At 39.1% G+C, this 20,857-nt stretch overlaps 1 protein-coding gene across 1 annotated transcript; it reads left to right on the top strand.

The window, feature by feature from the left end:
• Window positions 1–4,180: 4,180 nt before the first annotated feature.
• Window positions 4,181–18,837, top strand: LRIF1 (ligand dependent nuclear receptor interacting factor 1; the record flags this gene model as incomplete). Its single annotated transcript, XM_084241954.1, has 4 exons — window positions 4,181–4,248; window positions 14,619–16,125; window positions 17,288–17,560; window positions 18,403–18,837. 4 exons carry the CDS (start codon window positions 4,181–4,183, stop codon window positions 18,835–18,837), a joined length of 2,283 nt encoding a protein of 760 aa, XP_084098080.1.
• Window positions 18,838–20,857: the final 2,020 nt, after the last annotated feature.

The following is a 20,857-nucleotide window of genomic DNA, read 5'->3' as shown; positions in this document are numbered from 1 at the left end:
CCTTTATGTTCTGGGAAGATGCTGGGTATGATTTCAATTTTTGTGAAATTATTGATATTTGTTTTGTGTCCAAGAATGTGATCTATTCTGGATAAGGTTCCATATGTGCTTGAGAAAAATGTGTATTTGGCTTTTGGTGATGTAATTCCCTGTATATATCTACAAGATCCAAGAGGTCTAATTGTCTATTTAAAGCTATTGTATCCCCGTTTATTTTTTGTCTAGTTGATATATCCATTTTCAAGAGTGGGGTATTGAAATATCCTACCACAAATGTGTCTTTCCAATATTTGATTTTCAGAGTTGATAGTAGTTTCCTAATGGTTTTTTAAAAAATATTTATTTATGCATACTAGAACCAGAGATGCAGGGGTGTGTGTGTGAAAGTATTCAGCAGAGACAGAACGGGGAACAGAACAGGCAGACTGACTGAAATACACTGTTGAGGGGTTAGATGGGCAAGACAGGTCTGCTGTGCCATGCAGGTAGCTCTCTGGCCAGCCGAAGAGAGAATTCCTGCTGCAGAGGCTGTGGATAGCTTTACAGTGCTTTACTTAACCCCTTGTGCCACTAGGGAGGCCCCTGAATGATGGTTTTGATGCCCCTTCATATGGTATATATGCATTGATGAGTGTTATATCTTGTTGATGTATCATTACCTTTATTGTTACATAGTTTCCCTCCCTGTATCTTGTTACCTTTTTTAACTGGAAATCTATTTTGTCTGATATAAGTATGGCTGCCCCTGACTTCTTTAGTGTCCCATTTGCTTATAGGATTGTTTTTTAACCCTTTTCTTTGAGCCTTTATTTCTTTAGAGTTTAGGTGAGTCACCTAGAGCTAGCATAAGGTTGGATTCTCTCCTTACCCAATTAGATGCTCTGTGTCTTTTAATTAGTGAATTATTTTTAATTGTATTTACAGTGATTATTGATAAGCAATAGTCTGTTGCTACCATTTTATTCTTAATTTTTGTGGATCGATCTATTTCCTTATTTACTTTTTTCTGTATGTTCCTCATTTAAGTTTCAACATGTAAGTTTTGATATTTCTTGGAGGGGTGGTTTAATGTTTGCAAACTCCTTCAGCTTCTCTATGTCTGAAAAGACCTTTATTCCTCCCTCATATCTGAAGGAGAGTCTTGTAGGATAGAGTACTCATCGCTGGTAGTTTTTCTCTTTTAATATATGAATATATGAACACACCATTCTATACTCTCCTTGCTTTCAGTGTTTCTTCAAGGAAGTCTGATGTTAGCCTGATCAGGGTACCTTAATATATTATCTGCTGCTTCTCCCTTGCCAGCTTCAATATTCCTTCTTTGTCCTGAATTTTTTTGAAAATTCACTATGTCCTGATGTCAATCTTGTTTTATGTTGATCTATAATCATTGATCTTTGGTGTTACTATTGTAAATTATTTTGGGCTGCTGCCGCAAACTACATCCATAAAAGATGATTGGCTGATGGCTCAGATGACGTTAGCATTTATAAACAATGAGGTACTTTAAATGAAGGTATATGCATTTTAAAAGACACAATGGGGCCTCCCCTGGTGGCGCAAGCATTTGAGCATTGAGCAGCTGAGCATTGAGCGGTTGAGCGCAGAGCTGTGAAGCTGCCTGCAGCTTCTGCAGCACTGGTTCTATCTCGGCTGGCCAGCGAGGGTCTCACATGGCATGGCAGACCTTTCCTGTCTGCTCCCCTCAGGAATTCCCCGCTCTGTCTCTGGTGAATCCTCTCACCCTCCCGCACATCTCGACTTAGATTTAAATAAATATTTAAAAAAAATACACAATGCTATATTAGATTTAATAGACCATGTAACAGTGTAAGTATAACATTTATATGCACTGGGAAACCAAAAAATTTGTGTGATTTGCTTTATTGTGATACTCATTTTTTGGAGTGATCTAGAATTTAATCCACAATATCAGCGAGTTGTGTCTGCACCATACATGCTGTGATGCCTCCCCTAGAGCTCCCTTAAGGAGTGAAGACCTGGAGTGCTGCCAGCTTTTAGCTGTCAGCCATCTTGAGCAATGTCCTTGGTTAAAGAAATTCTCCTTGCTTCAGGTCATATCCCCTTCCTTGGTAAAGACTGCACCCCCCACTGTGGGGGAAAATATCTTTAAAATTTCTACTAATTTTGAACAATATAAGGGATGTCCTATGACCTTTATTGATACTGGGCATCACAACCTACTTTTGCCCAAGTCTGCTTCCTTTCTTCTGTTCCATAGATATTGATCCCTCATGAGCTTCCTGCATACCAAAATCCATCACAAGTCTGCTTCCCAGTGAACCCAAACTGAAGCATTTCATTTATAGGAAGTGCTTCTCATGTTTATTAGAGAAGTAATGAGAAGTAACATGGCATAAGGTAAGAAATGAATAATTAGAAATGGACAGAGAGATTCGGCACCTCCTTTACAGAATTTTACTTTCACAGCTCGGATGACCAAACTCAAGTATTAAGGGCTCATCACCCTACTCCTTCTTTAGTATGGGAGATAATCAGTTAAAATATAAATTCCAGTCACATGTACAGAATTCTGTATCCTTGAAATTAACCTTTTTAAAAAAATAAGCCGTAGGGCCTCTGCTGGTGGCGCAACGGTTGAGCGCTGGGCTGCAAAACTGCCCACACCCTCTGCAGCACCGGTTCTATTCCCCAGCCGCCAGGGAGGGCCCCACATGGCCGCAGACCTCTCCTGCCCCGCCCGCTGCGCCCCTCAGCAGTGTATTTCGTCAGTCTGCCTGTTCTGTTCCCTGCTCTATCTCTGGTGAATTCTCTCACCCTCCAGTGCTTCTGACTGTACCCAGTGCTTGTATAAATAAATAAATAAATCTTTAAAAAAATAAACAGTAGCCACAAACTTAACATTTTCTGACAGTGGATCAGAATATTTTCTTTTATCACCTTGTTAAGAACTCATGGCAATGAGTAACTGGCATTTTTAAAGACCAAAAGAAACCTTTAAATTGGCTATCTTCTGTCGAGCTCTTAAATATGAACAACATGAAGCAATTTACACAGGCACTGTCTATACCTGATAAAACTCGGTTTTCTAAGTCACCTGCCCCACACTTGACTTCAATCCCTTGCTGAACTAGGTCTACTGCTTGGCAGAGACTGAAGCCTTCCTCATATAAAAGATTTAACAACAGGAATTAAGAGACTTTTGAAATTATTTCCCCTGGATACATAATTAAAAATCCCAAAAAACACCACCACCACCAAACCCATCAATAGGGGGAGGAAACTTAGAAAATGAATGATTAAGTAACAATGAATGGAAGTTTTGGTCGAGGCTCGACGGTGGGGCGGTGGGGGGCAGCGCCAGCTCTGGTTACATCTAGAGGCAACGCTTCGGTAGACAAGAAAACGGAGAAAACGCCTCAGGAAGCAGCAATTACGCAGCGCTGGCTGCTGGTAGGCACCGAGAATTGCCCCACGCCGTGAGCGCAGGACGACTCCAAAGGAGCCTCCTTTCGTCTTTCAAAGCACTGACGGGAGAGAAAAACTCAACAGCGGCGACAAAAAAAGGCAGAAAATTTATGATTGACCCCGGAAATATTTTATTTTGCGTAGATATCTGCAGAATCTCCTTTTGCGATTCGCTACTTGATCCGGAAGAAGAGAGCGCCACTCTCCCTCGCGATTGGCCGGCGTCATCAAGGCGGGGCTTCAGCGAGCCAGTCACCTTGGCCGCCGGATGTGACGCTGCGGAAGTCGCTGGCTGAGCGCCGCTCGGCCGGCGGCTGCGGTGGGTGGGGTCGCCGATTCCTTCTTGCTCTGTCTTCCCCACAGGCTCCGCTGAGGGGGTGGCGCCACCGAGAGCCCCGCCCCCCGCCCCGAGCGCGGCGGCTCCGGCGTGGTGAGGTAAGCGCCGGGGGCGGGGCGGGGACTCGGGCCTATTCTTGGAGCGCTCGGAGCCGGGCGCTCGGCGTCACCCTCTCCGAGTCTTCCGGTTTCAGGGCGCGGAGCCGCCTCCCCCCTCAGCCCGAGGTTACGCCCCATCGGGAGCCGCCGTCGCCGTCCTTTCAGCACCGCGCCCCTCAGAGCCGCCCCGGGCCGCGCCCGCCCAGCCTCCCCCCTGGTTCTTGCCCCTGCGGGGGGACCCCGGCCCCACACTGCCCACCCGGCTGGATGCGCCGGCCCCTTCCGCCCCCCTAAAATGTCTCATAACCTGCAGAGGGTCTTCCTGAACCCCGCAAAGGAAAAGTCGGGCGACTCCTCGCACTGGTAAGTACCGGTTTCGAACTCCCCTCGACCAGCCGGCCCCGCCGTCTCTCAGCAGGTGGCGGACGGGCCGGCGTCCGGGACGCGCCGCCGCGCGGAGGAGCTGACGCCGCGGGGGCGTCGCCCGGGACCGCCGCACCCCCGGGGGCGCCGGCGCGTCCCCCCGCGAGACGTGGACGCCCCCGGCGCCGGCGCTGTCAGCGCCCGCGGGACTCCCGCGTCTCCCGTCCGGAGGCCTGCGGCGCAGAGCTCCACGGGCGAGGAAAAGCAACATGGCCGACGCTCCTGTGTGCCCCAGACCTTCTGGAAGATTCGCGCGCGCTCGCAGAAAGACACGCAGAGACGGGCGCGGAGCAGGAGCGCCGCCCGGGCCCGGGTGGCGCTGGACCTTCCGCGCGGAGACGGCCCTGGCTGGGGTTAGGGACGAGGACGGACGGCTGCCCTGTGGTGAGGGAGAGTGAGCACCTAGGGGCAACCTGTGTCCAGGACAAAGGTGTTGGAATTTTTTTTTTTTAATTTTAAATAATAGCTTTCTATGAAGAAAAAGAAAAGTCAAATTAAGGGAAATGGTGTAAAAGCCTGTGGAAGAGCAGAGCTGCAGGGGCCGCGAAGAGGGCGCCGTCGCTGACCAGTGTCCAGGCGGAGAAACGCTGTGAGGCGGGCAAGGCCCGCGTGTCTCAGAAAGGCACGCTTGTGTGTAAATTTAGGAAACAGTTTATACTGAGCTTTAGAAACAGCTGACACGCCCCAGTATGATGCCTAACGGGACCCGAACGGCTGGCGAACGGCTGGCGAGGGCGCCGTGTTCTCGGTTGTGCCCTCCACAGTGCAGCCCTGTCGTGAGGGTGAGGAAGGATTTTATTGGGTTTTCGCAGAAAGTAAGTGGGAAGACGGGATCGTGGGAATTAAGGTGTAAAATACATGGAAGAACATTTACGTTTAAAGAAAACCAAGCTACTGCGGCCTCAATCTGGCTGTGCCACGTTTCTGTTGGTGAGACTCGGCGCCCCCTACCAGCCTGGGCCCGGACGTGCTTCGGGACTCAGTCCCTGGCCGTGTAATTCTTAGTTCCTGAAAGTGTAACAGGGTGGTCCCCAGGAAAGGGGGAGGTTCCAGGTTCCCTGCCCCTTGGGTGGGGCAGGGAACCTGGAACCTCCCCCTTTCCTGGGGGCAGGGAACCTGGAACCTCCCCCTTTCCTGGGGACCACCCTGTTACAAAAGTAGAGACTCAGGGAGTGGATTTCCTTTAGTTACAAACAACTACAAAGCGTAATTGTAATAAAGACTTTTTTAAAAAGGCGAACCCGTTATTTTAAAGTAAATGCAGTAGTGAAGAACTGCCAAGAGCTGTGCCATTGCCAGTGGTAAAGCGCCAGCTTAATGCATGTATTTGTTGTTGTTTTATTTTTGGTGCAAGTTGGGGGAGCAGAGCTAGTGCCCTGTATAGATGTGTAAAAGTTGGATTACTTTAAAATGACTGTTCATTTCTTCTGTCTTGTTTTAGTGTGTTGGTATTTAACGATGTTTGACTTAACTCTAACATGCAGAGTTTATTTCAGGATTGCGTTCTTTTTCAGTATCGGAAATAGGAATAAGAAATTTACATTTTAATTCATTGTGTACTCTAACTTTCATCCTTTTGACGACATATTTAAACATTACAAAGACTCATGTTTTGCTTACTCCAGATAAGTCATTTTGATTTCATTGACACATTGGTTTAGCGTTGTTTTCATCAACTTTGGAATGTGTTTTTCAAATTACTGAAGCTTTACATCACATATTTGAGATGGATGCCTCTCTGAACCAAATTGACACTTATTTTCATGACTGGTTACGTACTTGTTTCTGTTGTTTTGTAAGTGACATCGGCATGATGTCCCAACATAATTTTGTAAGTAATTATTAGTTTATTTGGAAGCTTAGTTTTCTTATTTTCTGATAATATTTTTGATGGTACTTAATCATTAATTTTCTTCATAAAATTAAAATAACTATACAGTTGTCTCATTTTCTGTAGATACTTGAATTTTTTTTGAATTACTGCTATCCTTTTGTAGAAATTTCCAGTAATGTGATACAGAATGTTTATTGTTAAAAACTTAATTTTGAATTCATCAGGGGATGAAATGTAACCGAGTTTAATTATGTATTATGAAGGAACGATATGGAAGATATTTATGGTGATAGCTATTACCTTTATTTAGATTTGGGCTTTATTAGCAAAGAACAAAGTGGGAGTGAGAATCTCATAGTGAATTAAAGGTAAACTACAAAGTACGAAGACCTGGATTCATATCCTAGTTCACCACTTCATATCAGACATTTGGTTAAAAAACATTCACTAGTGCCTACTGTGTGATGGACTATGCTAAATGGAGAGACTGACTAAAGAACAGAATATGAGCAGTGTCCTTGAAAAACCTCATTGTCTACAGGGGTGATCGCCTAATACGTTTTTTAATAGCGTCATGTTCAAGATACTCTGCATCTTAGGGAATTGTAGGAAAGGTTTCTGGAGCTTTGGGGGAAAGTATCAGCTGGGTACTTTAAGGTGAATTCAGGGTGTACCTAGGCAGAGGGAATTGGGAAATAAATTTAAAGTGCTGGTATGATGTAACACTAGAAGTACGTATGGTATAATTCCGTACTAATGGAAGGATACATGGCTCTTAAGGGTTTGATTTGCACTGCTAAAAGATTACAACTCATTCACTGGAGATCGTTCAGAGGATTTTAGGGAAAGGACTGTTAGATTGAGATGTGCAAAAATCTGATGACTGTGGCTTTTGGAGGAGTGGCGTCAGGCCTACGAGGGTTCTGTTTCAGTTCTCCTTGCAGTGATTCTTAGGACCTGAACTAGCTGAGATATAGAGTAAGGGTTGGATTCAAGAACTATAGAAGGGGGAAATGAGCAGACCTCGTAATAAATTGGCACAAAGAAAAGGGAATCAATTAAATTAATTGAGATGAGGAGCTCACCAAAAAAAAAACAATCGAGCTATTTGAATCTGAACTTTAAGAGTCAGACTTGAAAATAGAGACTTGTGAGTCATCAGTTTAGAGATACTATAATAAAAGCCTGTGCTAATGCATCCCATAATAATAGGAATTAGGATGTCATGTGATTGGCAGTTGGCGTCTATCTGCTTTTAACTCTTAGTTCTCAAATAGGGAGCTAAAAATGAATGTCCTCTAAGAGGCTTGATTTGGTTAAAAAGATAGCGTTTCTCAGTTCAGCGTCCATTTAGTTTTGTGCAGTGCGTTATTACCTGTGTGTGTGTGTAATATGGAAAAAGCTAACTGAAATGTCTCATTAACCAATCCTTTTATGCAAATGAGGTTTTTGGACCCTGTAAAAATTGGGGTTGTGCTAAAGTAAATACCACAAAGTGGATAGACTTGCTGAAGAGAGCATGTAATTCTGAGTAAAGCAGATCATATTTCTAAACTGCCATTTTCTCTATGTAATCGCTGGGCTCTTTATTAGGATTAGCTTTACTGACAACTGTTTATAATAACATGTACGTGATATTATATGTTATATATTATTACATTATGTATTTATGTACATTATATGTGTAAGAGAAAAAATATTTTCTAGCAATTGAAAAAATATATTTTGTAAATATATCTTTCTGCACTTCTACAGTGTTCATTAGTCTGAAAATGTCATTCCATTTCTAATGTGAATGCTTCATATCAATGTTAGAACAGTCAAAAATGTAAGAAGTTTTTAAGTGTTTTACTATACCTTTTATTTACGTTCTCATAACTTTTTACTAAAATGCTCACATGTTCAAGACTTTACCTGATTCATTTATTTTTGGATACGAATTGCATATTTAAATGAAGCTCGTAACTAGCATATACTGGGAACTTACCATAATCCCAGGTAGTTATTTCATCTACTTCTCATAGCAAGTCTTATTGTCCACATTTTAAAAATGAAGAACTAAATATTCAAAGAGGTCAAGTAATCTCTAAAGTGTAAGTTCTTTTCTAGATACGGAAAAATGTATATTGATTAACGAATGACTTGCACCCTGATTTATCATGTCTTTCTTTAGCATTCTGTTTTTTAGTTTTATTTTTAGAATTCAGTAGCATTCTGATGTTGGGAAATTATGGGTTTTTTTTCCTTATAGTATATAGGAGTCAGTTCAGCTAACATTACTGTCAGCAATGTGCCAGTCCTTTCAGGTCTAGATGGCATAGATATGACTAGATTAACTCACCCCTTAAGGATTGCATGGTCTTTGGGACATTATGTGAATCTCTGTTGATATGTTGACTTGGAAAAAGCTGTATTTTCCTTCAATTTTTGGAGGGGAAATGATGGAGAAGTGGGGGTGGGGGCAGGGAAATGATTAGATTTGAAAATGGCTTGTGTGATGAGTGTCTTTTGTGAAGCAGAAATAATAGAGGCCATATAATGAAGTAAGTAGGTGACTAAAGTATCAGCAGCCTGTGATTTGTTTAAATCCCATGACTATTAAAACACACTTGTCCCATATAAATATAAAATCATGGATTCTGCTCTGTGAAGCTCTAATCTGCTAGTCAGATGTTACGGACAAGTCAAGTAAATAGGTAAATGAGACTAGAGACATTTACTTGAAATGGGGACTTGAAAAAGCTGCATTATTTTCTGTAGAATTTTTTTGAGGGCTTAATGATCTTGGTATTGGAAGACCTGTTATAAAATAAATGATGTAGTCTCTGAATAAAAACTTTAACTCTCATTAAGGAAAATGATACCTTATTTATTTTTTAAAATTAGCAAATAGATGAAAGACAATGTAAAAGACTTTGTATACATCTAAGTTGGAAGAAATCAGTGTGGTTTGTCTGACTAGATTGAATTTGAACCTCAGCTATGTTTTATGTTGTTGAAGAAGAGAAAACCTAAAGACTATTCAGAGTAAATAAATACATGGAATATTCCAGAATAGCAAAAAGATCTCCTAGTAACATGGAAGATGTTATGTTGAAAAATTATAGGTGGTGGTATTATAGAAGTTAGATGGTACTAGTTTGTAGATGATTTTCATGTCAAGTTGAATTGACAATGATGAATTATTGAAATTTTGGGCACAGAGTTAACAGGATGAAAGCAATGCTTTACTATGCCAGAGATACGTAATAATAGTGGCTGCATTCAGAAAAACTAGTTTAAATGTCAGAGTAAAATACTGGGATGAAATAATGAAATCTAGACACAAGGTGATGATGCACATGTGATCTAGGTGCTTGAAGTGGCAATGATGAAGGAAGAGAAGAGGAGTAAGCTATAAAAAGGAAAAAAACTATAAACTTGGTGAATCATTGATTATATGTTTATTAAATGTTTGCTATTTGTAAGCATCATAAATGGTGGTGCGCATGAATCAGATGAGTAAGAGGGGCAATAAAAATAAATCAAAGTCACCTTAAAACCTGGGTCACTTTGAAAATAGTTTTGCCACATGATTGAATGGTAGACTAGAGTGCTCGTTTTCAGTAGAGTAATTTTAACATTAAATAGTATTAAAAATGAAAATGTTTGGTAAGACATAACAATATGAAATGGAGGTCTGTTCTAGGGCGTAGGAATAAAGGGATATAGCTGTGATGATTATTGCAGAGGAGATAGTTGAAGTCATGAAAATTGGTACAGGAGTAAAAGAAAGATAAACAGTCAAGAACTGTATTATGAGAATATGCTTTGTTGAATGCTTAAAATGCAGGAAATGAATAAGAAAGACAAAAGAAACAAATTGTACATGATGGGAATCATGCTAGGAAAACGTTCAAGATGGAGGGATAATTAGCACTGTCAATTTCAGTAGAGCACCTAGGGAAAGGGGATAGTGTAAAAACAAATTTAACAGGGCCTCCCTGGTGGCGCAGCGGTTGAGCGCTGGGTTGCGAAGCTGCCCGCAGCCTCTGCGGTGCTGATTCAATCCCCAGCTGCTCCCCGGCCACCGGAGGAGGGTCCCGCATGGCGCGCAGACCTCTCCTGCCGCCCGCTGCTCCCCTCAGCAGTGTACTTCGTCAGTCTGCCTGCTCTGCTCCCCCACTCTGGCTCTGGTAAATTCTCTCACCCTCCCGCGCTTCTGGCTGTACCCAGTGCTTGTATAAATAAATAAATCTTAAAAAAAAATTTAAAAAATTTAACAGTGAGGGCATATTTGGTAATCTTTGAAGAAGAGGTACAGCAGAATAGTGAGACATGAAATAGACTGCTTTGACACAACTTTTTTGGTATGTCTGTGAAGTTGGTAGATAGTATTAATTGTGGTTCGTTAACACCATCTACCAACCTTCCATCACTGGACTGACAAGTAGATCAAAACCTTCTCTCTAATCCTACGTGATTGCAGCATCTATATAGATATCAGCTTTATCTCCTGGTCTTGCAGTGATTTTCTTCCCTATTTTATACATAGCCGTCCACTTCTGTAATGCTAGTTATCCGATGAAATTTCTGCTTCTACAAAGTTTATGATTTAGGCATCCTGCTTTCTAAACACCAGTTCCTGTATTTCTAGCATACTCGTTTCAGTATTTCCATTCCGACTTCCCATCTGGTCCTCCAGTTCAATAATCCGTTTGTTTTCTCTCTATACTGTAGCCTTTACGTACTTATTTCCTTCTCGTACATTGGAAATTTCATCAGTTTAATAATTTTTTATCAATAACAAACTTTTTGTTCCTCTGATTTTCATTGTACCCTTTTTCTGAAGCCTACCCCAAGAAAACTCCGATTTGCTTTCTCTTTGCCTATACCTGGTGAGCAAGGAAAAAAATCTCAAAACAGCACAGATTGGTATCACTATACATTCATAATCATTATCTTCTTCACCATCAGCACTGCTTGAGGATTTTTTTTTAAGATTTATTTTTATTTATACCAGAACTGGGGTACAGGCCAGTGGCGTGGGAGGGTGAGAGGATTCACCAGAGACAGAGCGGGGAGCAGAACAGGCAGACTGACTGAAATACACTGCTGAGGGGAGCAGCAGGCGGGGACATGAGAGGTCTGCTCGCCATGCGGGACTCTCCCTGGCCAGCCGGGAATCGAACCCACGCTGCAGAGGCTGCAGACAGCTCCACAACGCTGCACTCAACCCACTGCGCCACTGGGGAGGCTCGGTTTCCTCCTTGTGATGGCTTATACAGCATTAGCGTGTGCGCTGGTTCTTTAAAAAAGAAAGCTCTCCTTTTGGCCTGTCTCCCACCAGCTGCCAGTCTAGCCCTTTAAGTCAAGCTTCATGAAAAAGATGTCTTTGCTTGGTCTCTTCCTCAATTTGTCTCGTGTTCATTCCTTAGCGACATCTTCCAAGCCAGGCTGCTTTTCCTCCAGCCATTCCTAAGCCTCATGCCAGTAATTTCAGTGTACATTTTTAGTCTCCATCCTGCTTGCCTCTTAAACTTTCAGTCAAATTTTCCAGTTTCCTTAAGACTCTCTCTTTGGCTTCTGTGCATCAAAATCTCTTGGTTTATCTTTAGCACTCAAAGCATAACTGAAAGCCGCGGTGGTGTTTCCGCCATGCGCTGACTGAGTTGGCGGGGAGAGGATGTGCCGAAGAAAAGGCCAGTTACAAGTTAATGTGAATTTAAGCCAGAGTGATGTTGGCTTCACTATATTGGACTGGTAGCGATTTTAGGAGATAATATCAACAGAATTTTGTGATAGATGGACTGTAAAGGGCGAGGAAGCAGAAATTACTTGCTCTGATCAAGGCTTCTGTGATCAATGGAATGCCATTTATTAAAAACAAAAAACTAGAGAAGGAATTTGGGGGGTAGGTGGGCAGAGATTTTCTGGTCACATTGAGTGAGTTGGTGCGTTTGAGATTCTGAATAGAAATGTGAAGTGGAAAGTTAGATATACAAGCCCAGATCTCAAAAGAACTAAGATATTGGGTTGTCGGAAAAGTCATGATGTATTTTTTTTTCTGTTTTCAAGCAAAAATGCGTCATGTACCGACAACCCAGGATGTTTGAATGTTGATCTGTAACTGGGTAATTTAATTGACAAGTATCATCTAGGGAAAGAGTACAGAGGGGGAAGAGAAGAATTCAGACTAAACTTTGATGAATTCCAACATCTGAATGTAGATTCAGGTAGGATGAGTTAGTTAAGAAAGAAGACTGAGGAATCACTCCAGAGGTAGAAGAATGTCATATCTAGGAAAGCTTAAGAGAATAAAATAGGAAGAAGCATTTTCGTCTTCATCCAAAGGAGAAGGTGTGGGTCAGGTTGAAGAAATTAGGCCCAAGAAGGGTTAAGTATGGCCCAAACTCTGCAGGCCATAGTGAGCAATAGATCTCACTTCTGCCTGCAAAGGTCGTGGCCCTAAATAGGGAATCTCTTCCCTGGGCATGCAGAGCCATCTTGAACATCACTGTTGAGAGCCCCTTGGCCTCTCCTATCCACCTCTCATTTATCTCCCTTAATGAAAATTGCCTGTTTACATGTCCACGTACCCAGTAGTTTAAGTTCTTGTACGGGCTGTGGGTTGAACTAGTCTGAGTATGAGCAAACATTTTCTGTAAAGGGCATATACTAAATATTTTAGGCTTTGTGGGACAGGTGATCTCTTTTGCAGCCAGTCAAGCTATTCTTGTAGCATGAGAACACATATATACAACATATTAAAAATGAGTGTGACTGTGGCTAATAAAACTATGGATACTAAAATTTAATAACATTTTCATATATCACAAATACTAACGTGTTTTTACAAATAACTTAAAATAAAAACTGTTCTTAGCTTGTGGGCTGCATAGAAATAGGAAGGGGGGACCAGATTTGGCCCACAGGCTATAGTTTACTGATCTTTTCCTGCTAACTGAGCTTTGTTCTGAACCATAACAAACTCAGTAAATTTTTGTTTAATGAATTCAGGTTGAGTAAGTTCTGATTCAATTTATTTGTGCTTTTGGGGATTGAGGAGGTGATGAAGGTGGGTTTTCGTCTTCAAGCCCTGAAAACAAGAATTCATACTTTTCATTATAACTTTTTAAAAAGGTTTAATTTAATTTACTAAAAGTATAACATTTTGAAGCATTACCAAGTGGCCAGAAAATCTGTAAAACTAAATAGTTGTAAGGACAGAATTACATTGTCTTGGGTTGTCAGAAGGTAAACCTGAGTTTCTGTGATTCCTAGATTGCATAGAATTTTTAGCATTATTAATACCTGAGGCTTTAAAAAAAAAAACAAAACACCTATAGTTAGTAAAACATAGCTTTACATTGTTGATAATTATAATTATTATTTTTTTGTCCTTAAGTTGTTTGTTTGGTCTTAGCCATATAAAGCCATGCTGGTTCTATAGGACATATATTCTGCATTCATGCATGTTAATAGATTTAGCATGAGACATCATCTATACACAAGCAAACAGATTAATATATGATAGCAATTTAACATGAAGGGAATTAACAGGTGTGATATTATACATTATTTATGAAGGAGAGGCCAGAGGTAGTCAGAGAATGTTTATCTTACAAAGTATTCTAGGTATAAATATCCTGAGGTGTCTGCATTGCAGAAGTCCACAAAGAATTAATTATAGAAACAGAGATTGGTATTTATTGGTGTTTCTTGAAATCAGGTACTCTGTACTAATAGCTGATAAGTTGGCTAGAGAAAAAGTTAAAAATAGTGACTTCCAGTGTATTCCATGACCACTGAAAATCATTCCACTGAAGTGGCGATGCTTTTATATATCTTGGATTTACAGACAATTGGAATAAATGAGTTATTTTTGCCATTCCTGGGACTGTTTAGCACCAAATTTCAAATATGCCGAAATAAATGAAAGGAGAAAATAGTTACTGATGTGTTACTCTGTCTGAAAAAACATGGCACACTAAGTTATCCCCAAGGCGACAGTAGAACTTGTGAGTCATTGTCAGTGGGACGAAAGAATACAGAACAGATGGGGGAAACAAAATAAGCATAAGTGGAGGTGAAATGAGAAGCCTGGTAAGAACAAAGGAGAGGATAACAGGAAAAAATTCAAGGGAAAAAAGAAGAAAGGATGCTAATAGCTTAAGGAGCGCTTGTTCTGGTAGCCATGATTTTATATAGGTAGAGCCTTAGACAAGTCTGTTTTTATTTTTAGGAATAAATGTTAATATCTCATACCCATTGCCTAATCATGTGAAAAGATCTCTAACCATATCTTCACTTAGCACATCTACTTCAAAATCTGTTTTGCAGTATTTCACTTTGAGGACTCAAAGTGAGAAATTATACACTTTTATTATATTTTATAAATTTTTATATTTTAACATAATATTTGAAAATATGTATTTAAATAAAATGTATATTCCATGTAGTATGTTGGATTATTTACTCATAATGTTCTTTTAAGTGTTTCAGGCTGCATGTACCAAGTAGTTCAGACGATTGGCTCGGATGGAAAAAATCTTCTGCAATTACTTCCAATTCCTAATTCCTCTGGAAATCTTATACCAGTAGTTCAATCTTCAGTCATGTCTGATGCTTTGAAAGGGAATACAGGAAACTCAGTTCAAGTTACTTTTCAGACTCAGATTTCCAGCACTTCCACAACTGCATCAGTTCAATTGCCCATTTTTCAGCCACCCAGTTCTTCAAACTATTTTCTTACAAGAAAAGTAGATACAACAGAAAAAGTTAGAGTTACCTCTGTGGGAACTGAAAATGTTACCTCATCAGTTTCTAAAGTTCAGAGTCATGGTGTGAAAATTGATGGACTCACCATGCAAACATTTGCTGTTTCTCCCACCTCAGCACAAAATGATTCATCTTTTTTTATAGTAAATACTCAGAGTCTTCCAGTGACTGTGAAGTCTCCAGTTTTGCCTTCTGGGCATCATTTACAGATTCCAGCCCATGCTGAAGTGAAATCTGTACCAGCGTCATCATTGCCTCCTTCAGTTCAGCAAAAGATACTTGCATCTCCAACCACAAGTACCTCAGGAACAGTTGAGGCCTCCCAAATACCAACCGTTATTTACGTATCTCCTGTAAATACAGTGAAAAATGTAGTTACCAAGAACTTTCAAAACATTTACCCAAAACCTGTTACAGAAATAGCAAAGCCAGTGATACTAAATACCACACAAATTCCAAAGAATGTTGCTAAAGAGACACAATTAAAAGGAAGTCAGCATTCTCAAACTGCTCCAGTGAAATGGATATTTCAAGAAAATCTACAGCCTTGCACTCCATCTATTGTTCCTGTTAAGTCTTCAAATAATGTGGCTTCAAAGATTTTAAAAACTTTTGTAGATAGGAAAAGTTTGGGAGATAACACAGTAAATATGCCACCTTTGAGTACCGTCGGTCCTAATGGGACACAGACCAAAAGTATACTTATTAAAGATAATGCTTTGGTTATGTTTAATGGGAAAGTCTATCTATTGGCTAAAAAGGGGACAGATGCTTTGCCATCACAAATTGACCAGCAGACCTCTGTTTCTCCTGATACTCTACCAAGAAAAGATACATCACAGATAGTGAGTTCAAGTCCAGTCACAGAAATATCCAGAAAGGTTGTAAATATTGTTTTGGCTAAAAGTAAATCTTCCCTGATGGAGACAAACTCACTTCCAGATACCCAGCTTGCTTCCATGGCCAATCTAAGGGAAGAGAAGAATAAAAAAGTGGAGACACCATCTCTTTCCACCCCAAACCCACATAACATGAACCAACCCATTAACTTCTTAAAGCAGAGTAAGACTTTATTAACAAAGCCAGTCTTTCCAGATGGATTTAGTACAGGACAGAATGCCCCCAGAAAAGAAAATATGCAGACCATAGAGAAAATAAGTTCCTCTGTTGATGCAACAACTGTTACTTCACAACAGTGTGTTTTCAGAGACCAAGAACCAAAGGTAATTTTCCCATGTTAGGGTGTTCTTTTGTATCTATCTATATAGAAAATTTTTCTTTCTTAATTCTCAAAGTTAGTTATCTGTGATACTTCTTTCTCCCCTCCTCTGCCATTCTCCACTCCATTACATACATACCATGTAGGCATGAATGCTTAATTGAGTCAAAGCTTTTATCTGAAGGAAATGTTTGAGGAGTATCATTGAGCCACTAGGCCAAGCAGTATCTTTCTCTTGAATCATTTGGCTTGCCGAGTCTTTAAAGCAAAATCCAGCAAACAAACCACAGAGTAACATGGTTTAGAAGAGTTGGAGTAGGATAATGCAAACTCAAAGCTTAGAAAGTATGTAGACATGCATATATACATCTATACATAATATATTTCGTAGCTCACTTTTAATGTATGAAGGAATTGATACGCATGTAGAAGAATTGGGGTTTTTGCTTTGTGGTGGTAGGAAGATAATCTAGAATTTTTCTAGGTAGGTGCTAGACGGGGTAAGATAGGAAATAGTACCTTTCAGTCGGCAGTCGCTTGTGGAAATAGTATTGACATCTTTAAGATTTTTTTTTAGTAGACAAATTTCCTTTTCCTTTTTTTAAGCCCTTATTTCTGACTCCTCATCTAGTTACCCAACATCTCCACATAGTTAACCTTTCTCTACTTAAGATATGTATGTCTGTGCCCGCTAAATATTTGTACCTACCTTTTCCTTTTTTAAAAATCTACTTAGTAATGTGTTTCTCCCCTTCAGTACAGAAGTATTGAACTCCAGAAATGTAAGGAGGTAAATTTTGATTAAATATAAGGTTGATTAAAGGCATAAGACTTTTTCAGAAACCTACAATTTCCAAATGATGTCATAGATTATTTTTAACTTGTGATTAGTCTGTATTCTCATTTCAGTTGTTTGAGAATTGACTACTTGTTACCTTTTTTAGTGCAAAAAAGTAAAGTAAATGAGAAATTGTAGGGAATCATTTTATGTTTGTGCTCAGTTAAATTCAGTATTTTAAGTATGGATGGTAAGACAAGTATAATGCAAATCAACCATTTAGTACTTTAAAGCATGATAAGTACAATAAGGTAATCATTTAGTTGCTAGAGTGATAAAAATTGCTTAAATAATTGACAAAGTTGTTTGTGTGTTTTCCTAATTCCAGATCCAGAATGAGATGGCATCAACATTAGAAAAAGTTACTCAAGAAAGAAATGACAAGAAAAATTCTGAAGGGAAAAATGATAAGGCATTATGTTTGAAGAATGAGGCTGAATTAAAAAAGATATTTGGTCTCACTAAAGATGTGAGAGTGTGCCTTACTCGGATTCCTGTCAATTTGGGCTCTGGAGAAGGCTTGGAGTCCTTTAGCAAATTGATGAAGTGTGATGCTTACAAAGCGACAGAGTTTATTGTAAAGGAGGAAGAGAGAAAAAAGGTAATAGATTTTTGAAGTGTCATTTGTAGGTACTCCAAAGAAATACAGTATATTCATTTTCTTGTTTTTTTAAGTCCTGTGCACTGATATGAAGAGTTGTTACCAATTTGCATATATATGTATTATACTAAACCAGTGTTGAAAAGAACTCTACATGCACAGGTAAAATTGCATCCACAGCTAATTAAAGATGTTTTAAATATTTTTATTTACCTACCATGTATTGATTCATCACAAAGTTGCATGAAAATGGCCACAACTTTTTAACTGGTTGTCCTACTTTGAAGAATCTCATATAAATAATCTAAAATAGAAGCATGTAGTTGTTCACTGTAAAATTATTCAATATAAACATCTTAAATCTACATCCTCAATAACAGTGACAGAAAACATCCCTATAGCTTTGCCTACTCTCATTATACTTGTAAATACATCATTTTTAATGTTGTTTAATATCCTGAACGTCAAATCAGTCAAAATTTCCTTATGAAAACCTCCCATATATGTCTATGGGAAAGAAAAGAAGAAGAAATTAAATAATTCTTTTCTCAGGCTCATCAAAAGTGACTGCAATATTTGGATGGTAGGTCAGAGTGACTTTTAGTACTTGAACTGATCAGGAAAATGAATTAAACTGTTTATTGTCAGTGAATAGCATTAGGACCTTACTATTCATTTTGTTGCTATACAGTGGCACACAATATATCACTGTAGTCCTTAGTAAATTTTATTGAATTTAATTGCTAAGTATTTGTATCTGTAAACTTTGTTAAACTTGAGAGCACACTGTACATATGTCCTTAATATTTTATTTTTCTTTTGAAATCTTAATATTGCCACAGAATTTTGATAAGAAAAGAAAAGCGAAACCCTCTAAGATGTTGGTGGATCACACAAAGCGGAAAAAAACTGAGAGTGCACAAGACACAGCAGTAAATGGAGGAACTAGCATCACCAGTCCCCAACTTGATAGCAGTGTTTTGCCAACTTCTGATGTGTCACACCATAACATTCTCACAAGCCGTGGCAAAATCAGAGAAGAGAAGAGAACTGAGCTAGAACCCTGTACCCAAGAGGAGGAAGGTGCATTAAGTTCAAATGCAACTTTTGAACAAAGTCATTCCTTTAATAAAAACTATACTGAAGATTTATTCCCTATGACACCTCCAGAGTTAGAAGAAACCATTCGAGATGAAAAAATAAGAAGACTTAAGCAGGTGCTGAGAGAGAAAGAAGAAGCTCTTGAAGAAATGCGTAAGAAGATGCACCAAAAATAATGAAATGTAGCTGTGCTAGACGCCACTGAAATAGTTGTGTTTTTTTGTGTACTTTCATATTAAGTTAATTCTAGGCGCATTCTGAAAATGTTTTTGAATATGAAACTTGCTTTTTCATTGCTTAATTTTAACACTTTATTTAAGGAATACTAACAAGGTTGATTTGTGTATGACTTGAGAATAGTCTACATGGGGTATTGGAACCTCTGTCCAGATACATTTTTTTGGAAGGAAAAGTTTTCTATTTTTCTATTAGCCAGAATTCCCCAAGTTTGAATATTTGTGCAGAGTTTTTGTTATTGTTTGTATTTTTAGCTAAATTGCTCAGGTGTTATTCTAACAATAGACGATTACTGTGTACTGTAAAGGTACACAATCCAAGGGAGGATGTGAGCTCTAAACTTAACATTGCCAATAGGCTTGTCTATGTACTCACTTAGTCCCTTTACCCACAAAGGGATACTTTCTACTCACTATTGTAAATTTTCAAATTTTATGAAAGAAAATGTATTATAGCAACATTATTTAAATACTCAATATTTCTCGAGAATGAGGGACACTTGTTTTATAACTTTTACAAAGTAGTTTCATATAACCCAAAACAGTTTTTAGAAATCAGACCATATTATGTATTGTTTGTTTAAAGTGATATGTTGTAGTTCTAAGACAAGTGCTGCTGCCTATTTTTTTTTTTAACGTACACATGTGACTTGGATTGTATGAACAGCAAATCTGAACAATGGCCATACGTAATATTTTTAAAAAATTGTATAGCTTTTTAAAAATAGAGGCAAGCATATGTTATGTGATTATCTTCGATTGGGAGAGTTTGGGAGCGGCGTGGAAACAGGGATTAAAGGGAAGGTGTAGGAGGTTATTTAAAAAAAAAAAGATTAACAAATCCCTGAAAGTAAGATTACAAAACTCAATGTTGGCAGCAAAATAAAAAACAGTAAATCAGAAAATACTGAAAAGGAGGAACAAAGCCTCAACTACATCCTCCTGCCTCTTTTTGTAGCAGCTTAATTGAGATTGTATATTATAAAACTTACCCTTTTAAAATGTGGTTTTTATTTACAAAATTGTTCAGCTATCAACCTGATCTAATTTTAGAAAATGTTCATTGTCCCCCCAAAACTCCTACCCATTAGCAGTCATTCTCCATACCCTCCTCACTCCAGCCCTAGGCAATCACTGATAAACTTTCTGTCACTGTAGATTTGCCTGTTGTGGACACTGACGTGCATAGAATGAGGCATTCAATATGTTTTCTTTCGACTGATTTCTTTCATTTAATGTTTTATCTATGCTGTAGCATGTATTAAAACAATTGTTTTTTAAGTTGTTAAATAATAGTCCATTGTATGGATATACCACGCTTTGTTTATCCCCTCGTTTGTTTATGGACATTTGGATTGTTAAGGATGTCATGTTGCTATGATGTAGGATGTTATGTTGCTAATGTTGCTATGACTGTTTGGATACAAGTTATTGTGTGGACATAATGTTTTTCAGTTCTCTTGGTTATATGTTTAGGGGAGTGATTGCTGGATCCTAACTCTTTAACATTTGAGGAACTGAAGACTATTCCAGTCAGGTTTTGCTTCCTCGGCTACACTAGAATGAATATTGTCAACACCACGGTGACTTCCATGTTGCTAGATCAATTATTGGTCTTTTTTATCGGTGGGAACATAGTATTGTGAATCATTATTTCCTTTGAAAAATGTTTAAATATTATTAAAGAAGCATTATGCATCCATTGTAGAAAATTTTAAATACAGCAAGCTAAAATACTAAGGCTTCATATTCCTATCATCCAGAGTTCACCCTTGTTAGCACCTTGTGTATATCTTACCTTTCTCTGTGTCCCATATATACTTGCATATTTTTAACAAAACATTTTTAACAAAATGTGCTCATACTAACTGTTCTGAAACATACTTTTAAAATCATCAATCTTGAGTTTTCTTCTTCTGTTAAGTCAAATTTAGATATCCCTGGTTGACCTCAGAATATC

This window comes from Talpa europaea (genome assembly GCF_964194135.1).
Source record: "Talpa europaea genome assembly, chromosome: 9".
NCBI classification, from domain to species: domain Eukaryota; kingdom Metazoa; phylum Chordata; class Mammalia; order Eulipotyphla; family Talpidae; genus Talpa; species Talpa europaea.
Note: the sequence above shows the minus strand (reverse complement) of the source record. Positions and strands in the feature narration are given on the sequence as shown.